Raw genomic sequence first — 15,204 nt, 5'->3', positions numbered from 1 at the left:
TTAAATCTCGGGAAGATTATACGCTGACGCTATAATTTCTTAAGTTAAAATTCTTCAACAATAATATTAATAAGTTCTTTCGCGACGTTTATTTATAGCGATTTCGAGACGGCTATAGCTTTAATAGCGCGAAATTATTAAGATATAAGATATAGAATATATATAGCGATAATATCGACGACGATTAAATTAGCTAGTCTTTTAAAATTTATAATTTTAAACTTAAATTAAGATCGAAGATATATTATATTATTTACTTCGATATTATAAGTATTATTAAAGCGTTTCTAATATATAAACCTTTTAATACGAGTCTATATTATCGATTTATACGCTAAAAAAATGCTAATAAAGCGAGAGTCTATAGCGAGATATATATCGCGAATTAATAATGAAAAACGTAGAATAAGCTATCTAATAACTCTATCGTCGTTTCTATTATTTTAATATTAAATAAAACTTATCTCTTTTAAATATACGAAGATTAATATACTTAATTAATTTATATTATAATTAGAAATCTTTAATAAAACGCGTAATACGCGTATAGTAGATCGAGTATAGCGATTTTAGAAATAATATTAATTATTATAAAAAAAGAAGCTAAGGCCTAGATCTACTACTACGCTTTAGATTTAATAATTAAAAATAACTTCTTATACTCTCGCGATATACTATTTATTAATAAAGTATATTTAATAATTAAAAAATACTTTAAATATAATATTAATATATAATACGCGAATAATCTAATTTGAAGATATTATTTAATACTAGCTATTATAATATTAAATTATAAAGAATAAATAATAATTATTTTAATCTTAAGTGATAAATACTATTTTATATATATAATCTCATTTATAAAGAGAGAGTAATTATATTTTTTAATCTTATATTCTAAATAAATACTTAAGCGTATAATTAAGTAGCTAAGATTATAAAAGAGATATATTAAAAAGATATCGAAATATTTATAAGATATAATACTCTATAATCGCTATTCTTTTATTAATAATTACTTCGCTATCGATATATATTAATTATAATACTTCGATATTCTATACTTCTTAATAATTAAGAGACTTATAAACTATCTACTTAAATAATAAATTAAATATATTAGAATTATAAAGATAGAGAATAAGATAAATAAGCTTCTTAATACTCGCTTTTAAGCGATCTTTAATTATATTAATTTAAGATATATCGAGTTTCTAAATAAGAAGATATAGTAAATAGAAGAGAATAATTAAATTCTATAGAGGATAATAATAATTATCTTTATATTAATCTTAGTTAAATTAAATTCGAATACGCTATATATAGATCGCGCTATTCTTAACCTTATTATATTAATAAGATATTATTCTTATAATAATAATATTATTCGATATCTACTTATAGCCTTAACTCGAATTAATCTATTAAAAGAGATTTTTCGAGTATATAGATCTCTAAATAAAACGATAAGTAAAGATTACTTTAACTTCTTAAAGTTTTATAGTATTAATTACTTACTCGAAATAATATAATTATTTAATTTACTTAATAAATTAATTACTTAAATAAGAAAAAAGGCGTATATTAAATTCTTTAAAAAGTATTATAAACTAATAAATAAGTATAATAACTATATTAAATAGATTATATATTACGATATTATATATTAGAAGATAATTATAATATATAATCTCGTTAAGTATTAAGATATAAAAGTATTATTATCTATAATTAAGAGATTATAAAAGAAAGAGAAAAAGATCGAGGCGGGAACTTATTTAGATCTTTATATTTGGGGTTAATAAGCGAATGATGAGGAGCGTGATATTATAAGATAGATAAATTATTATAATAGTTATTATTAACGATTAGCAGAGGTCGTTATTAAATAATTAAAGTTAAATACTTTTCTCGAAGCTCTAGCCGCCTTTATTCGAATAAATCGAATAAAATTAAGAGAATATTATCTATTTAAAAGAGATAATAATATCGATATATATAAGGCGAACTATAAATAGATATATCGATATTCGATTTATATCTATTTTAATATTCGATATTAAAAGGCTCTTAGAAAGGATTCTCTAAATATAGCTCGCTTATTTAAAGACGTCGTTATCTATAGACTTATTAATTAACTCTTTTAAAAAAGATAATATAAGAACTACGCTTAAGTCTATAAATATAATTAATAGACCTTCGATATTAATAAGATTTTTTTAAGGAAATTAATAGGGAAAGTATTAGTTATAATAAAAGTGATAGATCTAGTTTATAGAGATTTTAGATAAAGATTAACTTATCTATAGAGTGTTTTTATAAAGATATTTAAGTATCGATATAATGAATAAATTTAGAAATATTATAATATAGTGGAAGTAGAAAGGGCGTAGTTATTAATAGCGCGGAATCTAAAAACCCTCGAAAAATAACGATTTTATAGCCTTATAAGTATTAAGAGAAGTATATATATCGTATTCGCGTCGATAAAAAATAAGAAATTTTATTATATTAATAGCTTTATCGACTTTAATTAATATAATAATATCTATAATTTAAATTTTCTAAATAAAAGTTATAGAGTAGTAAAGGAGATTAATATACGCTATATTATAAGATAATAGAGATATTAAAAATTTAGATCTTAGAATATTAAAAATAAGACTAAATATATAATAGGTAAAATCGGTCCTAGTTATCTTTCTCGACTCGAATATCTTTCTTAACTCGAATATTTTTCTCGACTCGGACATCTTTCTCAATTCGAATATTCTTCTCGACTCGAATATCCTTCTTAACTCGGACACTCTTCTCGACTCGAATATCTTTCTCAACTTAAATAACTTTCGGATTATCTTTAGAGTTCGCTAAGCGAAAAGGGGTTTTATAATTATAGAATACGTACGTAAATATCGTAATTAGAAAGAGAAGAGAGGGCGGGCTCTTCTCTAATTAGGGAGATATTAATACGCTTTAAAAAGTATTTAACTAAGTATTCCGGCGTCGAAGACTACGATTAAACTAATTCGCGATTTCTTATAATTTAAAAAACGCTATCGCTTATAACGGAGGCTATTATTTAAAGTTTCTTTAAGTTATTAATAGTTTATATAATAATACTAGAATCGAGGTATATTATTCTAAAAATATAATAAATTAAAAGAAAGTCTTAATATAAGATATTATAGAGAAAGATTTATATATATTATTACTCGTTATATTCTTATATATATAATTATTTAAAAGCTAAAACTTCTAATTTAAGAAAGTTAATTTCGATTTTATAAAAAAGATATCTAATATTTTAACGAGTACTAATATATATAAATTCTAAAGAAATTTAGATATTAAGAGAAGAGATTAGTAGAGTTAAGATTAGATAATAAAGATATAAATATATATTATCGGCCTTTATATATATTATATTAACTTTAACGCGATTATAGTAATAAAAAAGCGTATTAATAACGATTTTTTTTCTTAAATAATTAATACTTATAAGATATATTATAAATAATAATACTTTTATCTTTAATAGAAAAGATAGATTACTCGATATAGTAATATAAATTTATATATATAAACTTAATATCTAGTAATAGTATTATTAAATTAAATTAAATCGAGCTTATAATATAACTAAGTTAAATTAAATTCGACTTATAAAGTTAAATTAATATCGCGAATTATAGAAATAATAAAATATTAATATAAGGCGATTATTATTTCTAGAAAAATTATTCGAATAGTATATAGTAATTATTAAATTAATAAATATTATTTAAATAGTATATAGTAATTATTAAATTAGCGAATATTATTTAAATAATATATAGTAATTACTAAATCGATAAATAGTATTTTAATAGTAAATAGTAATTATTAAATCGACGGATAGCGTATGAAAAGTAAACTATAGTTACTAATTAGGCGGAATTTAGGCAGATTTTAATTAGATTTACTAATCTAATAGATTTTATAATTTTCGCGATCAACGCGCGATCAACAATTTTAAATTTTGCAGAAACTTTTTAGATTTACAGATGTTAACGCTAATAATTAAAAAGAGCGTCTAAAATAGCGAATAAGAGGCTACGATATCGCTCTTATATATAAATATATCTATTATAAGAAATTATAATATTATTATAAATAGTAAGATTTCGCTTCTATTAATACGTCGTTAATATACTAAAATAGATATTCGTAATTACGACTTTAAATCGTTAATAGAATTCGAATAAGAGTTAAGTACGCTAGTATATAGAGGAATTCTTTCTAAATAGTAATATCGCGTTTAAAGTAAAGACTAGTAATATAACTATTATACGTCTAAATTAGAGATAGAATATTAGAAAAAGCGTATATATTTATTAGCTTCTATATTATAAATATCTAACTAAGATAGTAGATAATAATAACTATTATAAGAGTAGTAAGTACGTTCTCTATAATTTTCTATAAATAACGCTAATAAAAAGTCGGAGGCGGAGCTAAATCAGCTTTGCCAAGCATTCTTATTTAATTTGCAATTCATAAATGCGGCGGAATAACCTCCGATGACCGCGAAGGCGGAACTGAGGGTTACTTGGCTGTGCAACATGCTCGTGATAAGGAAGGGATGAGAGGATAGAATAGTGCACAGCACAGTCGAATGCGTCGCTACGAGAGTTTCGAGGTGACGATGGGACTAAGAAAGGATGGGCGTCTGATGGACAAGGCAAGAGCGAGGGCGAAGGGTTATACAATGGATTTGGGTGGAAGCTTACGACGAATTGGCACTATCCCTACATGCAAGTCAGACCTATCAGTCACCTAATTTTCCCTACTAGACAGGTCCACAACAAGCCGTGGATACGCAAGCGCAAGGTATGACTGGACAAGAATGATATCATACCGCTCGCCCTAATGTCGAGATGACTCACTGCAACCGTGCCGATATATAAAACCAGTCCCTATACCCCATCCAGCAAAGCCCACTCCCACCCACAACCTCTGAGTCGCAAACTCTCCACGCCCGCCCACAATGGCATTCACCCTCCAACCCGTCGGACCCGCAGATGTCTCAGACATCACGCGAATCTTCCAATCCGCATTCGCAAACGACCACATAATGAGTCATTTCCACCCCCGCACCCCCGACCGCCTGAAGTGGGACCAAGATTTCCAATTCTTCTCCACGCAGATCGCAGAGAGCGCAGCATACGGCGGCCGTCTCACGAAAGTTGTCGAGGAAAGTTCTGGGTCGGTAACAACCACTTCCCCCTCCCTGCCCCTACTATCCATACGCACATTAGACACACGAATGAAGCTTGTCGAGGACATTTTCTATGATTCTTCTCTGTTGTCAGATGAATATCTAATTCTCTTCCTGTTTAGCAAAACGGTCGCCTTCTCGAAGTGGGATTATCCTCACGCGCTTACGGCGGAGCAACGGGCGGAGAAGAAGCGGAAGGCGATGGAGGATAGGCTGAAGAAGGTGGTAGAGGGGAGTAATGAGGGGTTGATGAAGGATTTTTTCACGCAATTGATTGCGGGAAGGGAGAGGTGGCTTGTGCCGGAGAAGACGTTTTGTGAGTTACTTTCACTTTTTTCTTGCCAGGTTTCGATCTATTGGTGCAATCTGCGCCCATACCTTGATGCAGCAATTTCCATAGCTCTGTTACACCTACTCCTAAGCCGGACGGCTAGCACTCGGAGCCAAAGGACCATCTGAACCAAGCACGGCGCTAGATTGCATTGGACTCACCTCGTTACTCCGCAATCTGCTCACGTCCACCAGTCCTCCACATCCTCGCCGTCGACCCCGCCTACCAGCGCCGGGGTCTGGGCTCCATGCTCATCCGTCCGGGTCTCGAAGATGCGGACAAAGCTGGCGCACAGACCTACATTGAAGCCTCGCCTGATGGATTGCCGCTGTATCTGAAACATGGATGGGAGCCGGTGGATAAGATGGTGATTGATATGGGGACGCATGAAGCGGGCAGTGGGGTGGAGGTAATGCCGTTTTTGATGAGGGAGGCGAACGCACCGAACAAAGTTGGGAAGAAGATTGATCTATGAGATTGGGGAGAGGTTGGATAGTCGATATTCCGATCTGCAAAATTGCTTGGACCCAGTAATGGCTCACGGTCATCCTGTCTAGCATGCAAACTCCTATTATGATCCCCCAATGAGGCCGAGATCCTTCCATTTGCAGCTAAAGGCTTCCTGCAAAAAAATGTTGTGCAACAAACTTAACAATTCTCCTGGAATAAAAGACGACCTCAGCCTGGCAGGTCGACCCTCTAAACTCTCACCCTTTATAACATCAGTCTTAAATCTAGCCATCCGCTCAACATGACCCCCAACAGCGAATCCAGCCTGATCTTGAATTCCTCCCCCCCCATCGCACCTCAGCATAGCTACGGAGGCAATAGTATTTCGCCGCCATTCCCTTAGGTCACGGTCGAACCCTTCCTCCAATTGCTCCTTGATCCACCCCTCGGTTCGGGATTCTCCCCCCGCCAAGTGCCCACGCTTCCCCTTTCCACACTCGTGCCCTCTCCCCCAAACCCACGAACCTCGCTACGATCTCGACTCTCTTTCCTCCAAAAACGAGGCCAAGGCATTAACTGCTGACTCAAGCCAGCAATACCGTGCCGCCATCATGTCCAAAGCGTGCGTAGACTTCATTCGTTGATGACTAGAGCCACCCGGAGGAAGGACGTTGGGCCAGGAAGACAGTCTGCGCGCATCGGACTGATGATCAACCGTGCGTTCTTGACTCTGGCGGCGTCGTCGTCGGCTGCGGAGGAGATGGCTATGGTCCAGTCAGCATTGTTGCAGGCGAGCGCTTTCGCGGCTGAGAATCGAGAGATGTCTTTCGGGATATCTGTGATAGATGGTGTTGGTAAGCGATGACATGGTTGCAGAGAGTATAAGACGAGATAGCTCTTTTGTCCTTGGCGGCTGGGAACGTTAAATCTGGGAAAGGTGTGGTACCGCCTTCTACGTCCAAGTGTTTCTGTGAAGGTTCGTGAGCGTTCCAGCCATCCTTCTGGGACGTTGCACCGCAATAATAGACAGCGGTCAGACCTTCTGCACCTTCTAGAGTGTCCTCGCAGCCTTTGCAGATGAGGTTTGCATTCTTGAACCACACCGAGCACTTGTGAGTGAGATTCTGACTTCGCAGGGGGGTTCCATGATGCTTCATTATGTGTAAAATGTCGAATGAGAGGGAAGTAAGTGTCCGCTTCCGAAGATGGGTTGAGGCTTTCGATTGCTCGAATCGGTCGTTGTATGAGAAGATGATGTTGACGGCCTGAAGAGAGGTATAGGTCTGGGCTACTTGAATGGATCGCAAATGCAAGTGTGATGAGGGTTTGAAAGGTCTTGCTGAGAAGGGAGGAAGTTTCGAGTGAACAGACTCTTAAACGATGTGGGCCCTTAAGTTCACGTCAAGGCTTTGGGCAGGGAGTTGTGAAAAGGAGTCGTTGCTAGAACGTTATGAGTGGATGAACCACACTGGACCCGTGACCCCCTTTCGGGCTGTCAAGGTACTTTCCCCTCTTGTAGATATACCAGCCGCTTAGATATGATGATGTATCAAGAAGTGAGACCATCTCTTTGCCGCATGTTATCTCTCCGATACTTCGCGGAGACTGTTCCCAGCGGTCTCATACAGAGTCGCATATTGCGACGATGCCGTTCTGCCTTTCCTCAAAACTAACATGGATTCCTTCTCTTACACCGTAAAGAACCAACTTCTCCCATTTCGACAACCTCGCCACCTCATCAATCTCTTCGGCTGGGGCGTAAGGAGAAGACATGGAGACGTTTGCATGTTGCCTGTCGGCCTTTGTCGCTGCAATTTGGAAACTGTCGATGTGCTAGAACTTCTTCTCTGTCGACCATGTGAATATCGGCGTATTTTGGATCTCTTCTACAGCAGCCAGCGCTATGTGCGAGTCCATATCGCGCTTGAGCACCGTTGCTACCTCTTCCAGATTCCCGACCCTCCTAGCTTGAGGTCATCCTTACGAGACTTTCTTACGAAGGTGGCTTCCCTCCTTCCACTGGGCAGCGTACTTTTTCGAAAGTGTCTGGCGATGGGAGACTCTTGTGACACTGTCATGGCACACGCGTATGGTTTTCGTGGGCGCTCTGAAAGATTTGTCTGGCTTCGAGAAGCTCGACCCTGAGCTCAATCAGGACCTTGGACTAAGTGAAGAAATCTGCAGAGATGATGTATACTGGGGCTACTTCCTCTGAGATTGCAGGATGACCTTTTATAAATGACCAGATCTGCCTCAATTGCTCCCAGATCCGAGCTAGGCTAGCATGTGCAGGGAGCTCAGTGCGAGGAATAGGGACTGGGCCCCGTAAAAGGCAAAGTAGCGACAAGACAAGGTGAATCGGAGCTCAAGATGAAGCTCGGAGGGTGCGTAAAACGGCCACCGTCGATCCAGATCTAGACTAGCGTGACCTCCCCATATCCTACACGTATGTTGTATGCTTGGCCTTCTTGGCATCGTCTCTCAAAGCTGCCAATTCGCCCGCTCTTCTCCTCACTTCTAGAATTTCACATCCTGAACCAGCAAGTCACCCGCCTTATGGCTGCATATTCTGTTCCGCTCAACATCTTTCACTGCCCCGCCAGTCGTGGCATCGAATGCCATCCCGGTGTGACTGTCCGTCGCCGGTACTTTCAGATCATCGACGGCTTCCTGTTCCCCACTCGGTAGCGTTTCTAAGTACGAAACGAAGGCCTTTATGGCGAGATGACTTGGTTTTCCATCTTCGGACACGTCCACCAGTAACATCTTCGCCAGTCTATCAAGCTCGTCAATGGTCTGCGGCCGTACACCACGCTTGAGCTTGCTTTGCTTTACCTGTAAGGCCTGGAGCCCTTTCCCAAGAGGATGCTGAATGATCGCTCGTATATCGGCCCTCGTGAACATTTTGATGAAATTGATGACGGCTTGTTGTTTTTCTATGGAGGAGTACTACTACTTATAGTTGTTGCCAAGCATAATAGGGCTGAGATGCTGAATTCCAACACATTTGCTTACTGAGCGGGTTCCTCATCACGCCTTTAGCACTCGCGATGGCTCTCGCCAAGTCCTCCATATCCCACGCGTAACCATCTTCACTAGTCCAGAAGTTGGCTCTTGGGATACTGGATATTGCATCTAAAGCCATAGTCTCATCGTTGATGTACTCTCGATGAAGAATCTCGTGCTCCGCATGCATCATTGCCAAACCTGCAAGTGGCTGCAAACTTTTGGGCAACAAAGCCTTCAATGCTTTCACACGCTTGACCGGCGCTTCACGAGTTCTGTCCTGGTCATGGTCGCCAGTTGATCTGCTTTTGGCCTTGCCAGAACCCTCCGTGGACTTTTCTGACTTCCTGCACCACCTGGCCAAGTCCTCCAGATCCTTCACCGCAGCGTTCAATCCGTTTTAGCCTCCATCCCTGCTGTCGACCACTATGGCCTCCGCGACTACTTTCACACTTCTTAGAGGCTTAGGCCTCACCACATTGTTCACCTGACCTTTTGACAATGCTTCGAGGTCCAATGTTCGGTTTTCACGGTTTGGAACCTCCAGGTGGTTCAAGAGCTTGGTTTCACTGAGGCAAAGCTTAGCATTTTCCAGCAGTGCAGCATAGCCATCCTCAAGTTCCTGCAGCGGCGCGGCTAGGAGAGGTGATTGTGAAGAGACTCGGTCGCCTTATTGGAGGTTGAGCGCTCTGCCGTTGGGGATCTGTAGCCTCTCCATGCTTTTCTTTGGACTTGATGTCGTCTTTGGATGACTTCGCTTTCCCGTTCCTGTTCCCGGCTTCATCGCACCCTCGCAGGCTCACCTTGGGATGATGCTCTAAATGTTTCTGGGCTTCTTTGGCGGTGCGATCAAATTCCAAGACTCGGTGCGCTTCCTTCTTTGCCGCATCATGCCACCCACACATGGCATGATGCTGCATTAGCAAAATACGAGCCTCTTGACCCAGCGGGCTCCGCTCGAGATTTTCAAATAAGTTGCTAATGAGTGCTAGGTCTGGTGCTGGAGATGACCCATCTTCACTATCATACCATCTATCTTCACTTTCAACGCTTTCAAAATCAGAAGCCGAACTAGAACCGTACCATTGCCCTGGCAACTTGAGAGATGTTTTTCTTGCCATTTGAAGGGATGCTCAGGAAGAGTTTATTCACGGGCCAATATATCATTCCTGATCCCTTAGTAGGGAGTATTGAGGTGACAGATTACGTGATTGATGGGGTAGCGATGGCAGGACGAGGACGCTCCACCTGCCCAATGTCAAGTGTCTGATTGGCGTTATTTACCTGTCTTCCAGGACCAGATCGGTTGGCACTCGCTTAATCAATACTTTTTCGGCCTCTCCACTTTCTGCCTTTGTCATCCACCGACAGAGATGTAAGATTTTAGCGCTGCATTAGTCTTCAAACTCCATGAATCCATGGCCTATGGAACATGGAGGAAAACCCAGCCTCGCGCCTGAGCTGAGCCTCGCTACCCGCAGCCTCGCTGCCCGCAACATTGCCCAATCCTACGACACCACGTTCAGTCGCACAGGATGTTCGCGCCATCGGTCTAGACTCTTCTGAGACCCATTTACGGCACTTGAGTTTGACAGAAATACCACATTGATTGGTATTGTCTAAAAGAGTACTGCATTGTAAAGACTCTCTGCTTATCAAAGTCTGTTGTACAAAGAACTGACCGACGCAAAGGGTACTTGGTCTTGTGAAACACTGTCAGGGTACAGGTCTTTGGTCTTTCCAAGGGATGACGAGTCGCGCCCCAACGAACTAGGGGATTCATGTAATCGCATTTCAAGTACCTGATGTCAAGGTAGCCTTCGGCGTTGTGTGCTTCTTGCGTGACGAGTTGCGGGAGTGATAGGGGGTGAAGCTGGGATGAGAGCAGGAGCGGCTAGCTGGATGTAGTATAGATTGACAGGAAAGCCTAATACGAAAAGGATCAGCGAGCTTATCCGATCCGAGGGATTGGAGCAAGAGTGGGGTCGATAAGCCTCAGCCTCGCACAACTATTCCCTCCTTTCTTTGGTTCTTCTTTCTTCTTCCTTCTTCCTTCTTTCTTCGTCCTTTTGCGCTTCGTTTGCGAAGGTACTCTCTCCCGTGACCATGTCTCGCATCATTGATAAGCTGCGAGGTAAGCGCGCTGTCTCGCGAGGAGATCGGACGACCGAGGGGACGGTCGGAGAATTAACAGACAGTTTATCAGCCTCAAAGTAAGCTCCCGCGCGAATGACCCCTTAAGGTACCTTAAAAATCATCTTTTGACTTTCGGACCAGCCTGCTAGACCCTGAAGGCTCCCAAGGCCCCGATGGCCCCGATGGCCTGGGCCCGAAAGTCTGGAGCGAGCCTTCTGTGGACCACGGGCCGCTCGTCGAGTATGGCTTCTACATCTCAATGTGAAGTGGGTTTTTTAATTGACCTTTGTATCAAGCATCGTCTTCGTTCACGGCTTGACCGGCAAACGCACAAAGACTTGGCTGGCTGATGGAGCTGCACGGCCGTGGCCTCAAGAACTGCTCTCCAAAAAAATACCAGAAGCCCGTATTATCACATACGGTTACAACGCCGACGTCGTCCACTTCATCAAGCCGGCGGGACAGAACACGGTCCGCGAACATGCCAAGAATCTCGTCGGAGATTTGACCAGTCTTCGGCGTCGAACATCATCATTTCGGCGGCCTCTCATTTTTGTAGCTCACAGTCTGGGAGGCTTGGTCTGTGAACAGGTATGGTCCACTTGTCTGTACTCGTGACTTATGTATCCGTCTTCAATATCTCGCGCCTTCCTAACCTTCACCAAGGCCATCGTACTGTCAAATCATGATTTCGAGGCAGAACATCAACTTTCAGACTCGCTGCATGGCATCGTCTTCCTAGGAACCCCACACGCTGGCTCTGATATGACCAAATTTGCTCTTGCATTAAGCTACATCATCAAACTCAGTTTGGTTAAAAATCCCAATACAAGCAACATTGCTGTGTTGAAAAAAGACTCTGAAGTTCTAGCTGATATCCAGGACTCTTTCATGAAAGCGATCACCGGACGGCAAGTACAGGGCAAGAAGTCTCTAGCGATTCATTGTTGTACCGAAGAGAATCCAGTACAAGGCTTAGGTCGCGTGAGTGTACATGGCACTCCGCTCCAGTCACCTCCGCTGATCTCTATCTAGCGTGTCGTGGAGCCTGCTTCGGCACGGTTTCCAGGCCCCTGCACGTCAAACACCATCCCTGCTGACCACATGAGCATGACTAAATTCCATCACCCGGCCCAAGTCGGATATGCGCGATTGTCTGATAGATTGAGGGAATGGGTTGACGAGATTCAGGAAGGTACGGGTACGGCGTGATGCGCAAGAGTCCAAAAGACAGCTCAACTTAGTAATTCTTATAGTACCTTCAAGCACACATATAGCCCATCAAAGTGTGTCCACTGGTCTTCAATCGTCAATTCTCGTGACCTGCTGACGAGTGCCAGTTTTACCGCAACCAGGTGCTGTTGTTGTGATGCCATTTGCGCAGGACAAAGACTTTGTTGGGCGTGAGGATATCTTAATGAGTCTTGATGAGGGGTTCTCCCAGTCGACATCTCTTCGACGGATGGCCTTGGCAGGTTTGGGCGGTATCGGGTATGGTTTACTCGCCTGAAGTCCTGAAATCGCTGACAAGTGAAAGCAAATCCCAAATTGCCATTGAATACGCATATCGACTGCGAAAAAAATGGCCGGCAAGATCTGTGTTCTGGGTCCACGCCAACAATGCTGCTCGCTTTGAACAGAGCTATCGGAATATCGCTACCGCCACCAAGATCCCCGGCATCGAGGACCCCAAAGTCGATGTTTTGAATCTGGTGTCTCAATGGCTGGGCAGCTCCGAAAGTGGTGATTGGCTTTTGATTCTCGACAACGCGGATGATGCAGATATGTTTTTCGGCCCGCTTGTAGGCCCCACGACTCAGAGTGATGCAGCAAGTATCGAACCTCCATGCTTGTCACGGTTTTTACCTCAAACAGGAACCGGATCAATACTGGTAACATCCAGAGACGAGGGCACAGCGTTCCGTCTCACTGGAGGACGGAAACAAGTGCTGCGGGTCGACATCATGTCAGAGGATGATACCATGGCATTACTTACCAACAAGTTGCCCGAAGACCCCTCGGATAACTCTGCAAAGAAAGAATTGATCATCGAACTTGGCTCAGTACCACTGGCGGTCACTCAAGCCTCAGCGTACATCACTGTCCAAGGTTCGAGGATGACGGTGGCAAAGTATCTTCAATTGCTGCGACATGATGAGAAGAATCAGATAGACCTACTCAGCAAAAACGAGGTAGACCTTCGAAGAGATCCTGGAGTCCCAAATTCGGTCATCAGAACATGGCAGATTTCCTTCTCGCAGATCAAAGATCAAAACCCAGCTGCAGCTGACCTCTTATCATGCATGTGTATGCTTGATCGGCAAGGGATTCCCGAATTCCTGTTCTGTGAAGATGGCGATCAGTCTCTGAACTTTGAAGAGGCTATTGGAACTCTGCTTCGATTCTCGTTTGTGATCGAAGAGAAGGGAAACAAAGCGTTCGCAATCCATCGACTTGTGCAGCTTGCAACGAGGAAATGGCTTGAAGCATATGGAGAGATGGGGAAAGCTCAAGAAGAGGCTCTGAGACTAATCTCGGACCATTATCCAGTAGGCACATACGAAAACTGGACAGTATGTGAAGCTCTGGAACCACATGCGCAAGTTGTCCTGAAGTACACCTATGACTCAGAAGCTTGCAAACTTCAGCAATCGGACATCCTTTACAACGGGGCTTCCTACGCTGGCGATCAGGGGAGGTTCAACATTACGGAGGAAAAGGTACAAAAAGCCATAGATATCCAAATGATGTGTCTGGATTCAGACGATTCAATCACCTTAAGTAGTCTTCATCGCCTCGCCGCGACATATCGGAAACAAGGTCGGTGGACTGAGGCGGAGGCACTGAATATACAGGTGCTAGAGATAAGAAAAAGAGTATTAGGAGCCGAGCATGAAAACACGCTGACCACCATGGGCAATCTGGCATTGACGTATCAGGAACAAGGTCGGTGGACTGAGGCGGAGGCACTGAATATACAGGTGCTAGAGATAAGAAAAAGAGTATCAGGAGCCGAGCATCAAAACACGCTGTTCACCATGGGCAATCTGGCATTGACGTATCAGGAACAAGGTCGGTGGAGTAAGGCGGAGGCACTTGAAGTGCAGGTGCTAGAGATACGTACAAGAGTATTCGGAGTCGAGCATCCAGACACGCTGATCACTATGAACAATCTGGCATCGACGTATGGGGATCAAGGACGGTGGACTCAGGCGGAGGAACTTGATGTGCAGGTGCTAGAGATACGTAAAAGAGTATTAGGAGTCGAGCATCCAGGTACGCTGACCACCATGGACAATCTGGCATTGATGTATTCAAGCCAAGGCCGGTGGATTGAGGCGGAGGCACTGAACGTGCAGGTGCTAGAGACGAGGAGAAGAGTATCGGGAGCCGAGCATCCAGACACGCTGACCACCATGAACAATCTGGCATCGACGTATTTTAATCAAGGACGATGGACTCAGGCGGAAGAACTTGAAGTGCAGGTGCTAGAGATGAAGAGAAGAGTATTGGGAGCCGAACATCCAGATACACTGATCGCCATAAACAACCTTGCCTATACTTATCGCAGTCTCAATCGTCACAACGAAGCAATCACATTGATGGAGCAAGCTGTGGAGCTAAGGACAAAGAATCTAGGGGCAAATCATCCTCACACGATTTCTTCAATCGATACACTGGCAGGCTGGAGAGACAGTTGAGGTCGTATCTGATTATCAAGGGGCGAGGGTACAGTCTGGGCTCATTGGCGTTCCGGGGGTAGAATACAAGCTTGGATGAAGATAGCATATCTAACGAATCAACGATGAAAGCGCTCTCAAACATTTGTATCTCTACAGCAGCATGAGACACGTGCTCCCATATTATGGCTCGGAGTTCATGAGCGTAGGCTAGTAAATCCCAGTCTGCACCACACTGGCTTTTGATAGCGAGACTGGGTTTCGCGTCGGAGAAAGCCCGGCGAGCGGTACAATGGGTATCCAACTCACATCCGAAACCATCTGGATCCTCCTCACCGCTC

General features: G+C 41.9%; 3 protein-coding genes across 3 annotated transcripts; 2 read left to right on the top strand and 1 right to left on the bottom strand.

Annotated features, from left to right (window-relative positions):
* Window positions 1-5,029: 5,029 nt before the first annotated feature.
* On the top strand, window positions 5,030-6,066 carry HO133_009893 (uncharacterized protein; the record flags this gene model as incomplete). Its single annotated transcript, XM_037300752.1, has 3 exons — window positions 5,030-5,247; window positions 5,383-5,576; window positions 5,786-6,066. The coding sequence occupies 3 exons, from the start codon at window positions 5,030-5,032 to the stop codon at window positions 6,064-6,066; spliced, it is 693 nt and encodes a 230-aa protein (XP_037154600.1).
* Window positions 6,067-8,558: 2,492 nt separating this feature from the next.
* HO133_009892 (uncharacterized protein) lies at window positions 8,559-10,168 on the bottom strand (the record flags this gene model as incomplete). The annotated part of the gene is made up of 4 exons (XM_037300751.1): window positions 8,559-8,977; window positions 9,057-9,423; window positions 9,523-9,683; window positions 9,709-10,168. The coding sequence occupies 4 exons, from the start codon at window positions 10,166-10,168 to the stop codon at window positions 8,559-8,561; spliced, it is 1,407 nt and encodes a 468-aa protein (XP_037154599.1).
* A 985-nt stretch (window positions 10,169-11,153) lies between these two features.
* On the top strand, window positions 11,154-14,884 carry HO133_009891 (uncharacterized protein; the record flags this gene model as incomplete). Its single annotated transcript, XM_037300750.1, has 8 exons — window positions 11,154-11,260; window positions 11,325-11,423; window positions 11,480-11,774; window positions 11,850-12,167; window positions 12,219-12,378; window positions 12,440-12,469; window positions 12,524-12,674; window positions 12,721-14,884. The coding sequence occupies 8 exons, from the start codon at window positions 11,154-11,156 to the stop codon at window positions 14,882-14,884; spliced, it is 3,324 nt and encodes a 1,107-aa protein (XP_037154598.1).
* Window positions 14,885-15,204: the final 320 nt, after the last annotated feature.

This window comes from Letharia lupina, assembly GCF_014066315.1.
Source record: "Letharia lupina isolate WasteWater1 chromosome Unknown contig_7, whole genome shotgun sequence".
Classification (NCBI taxonomy): Eukaryota; Fungi; Ascomycota; class Lecanoromycetes; order Lecanorales; family Parmeliaceae; genus Letharia; species Letharia lupina.
The sequence above is the reverse complement of the archived record's forward strand: the minus strand, read 5'-3'. Positions and strand labels throughout refer to the sequence as shown.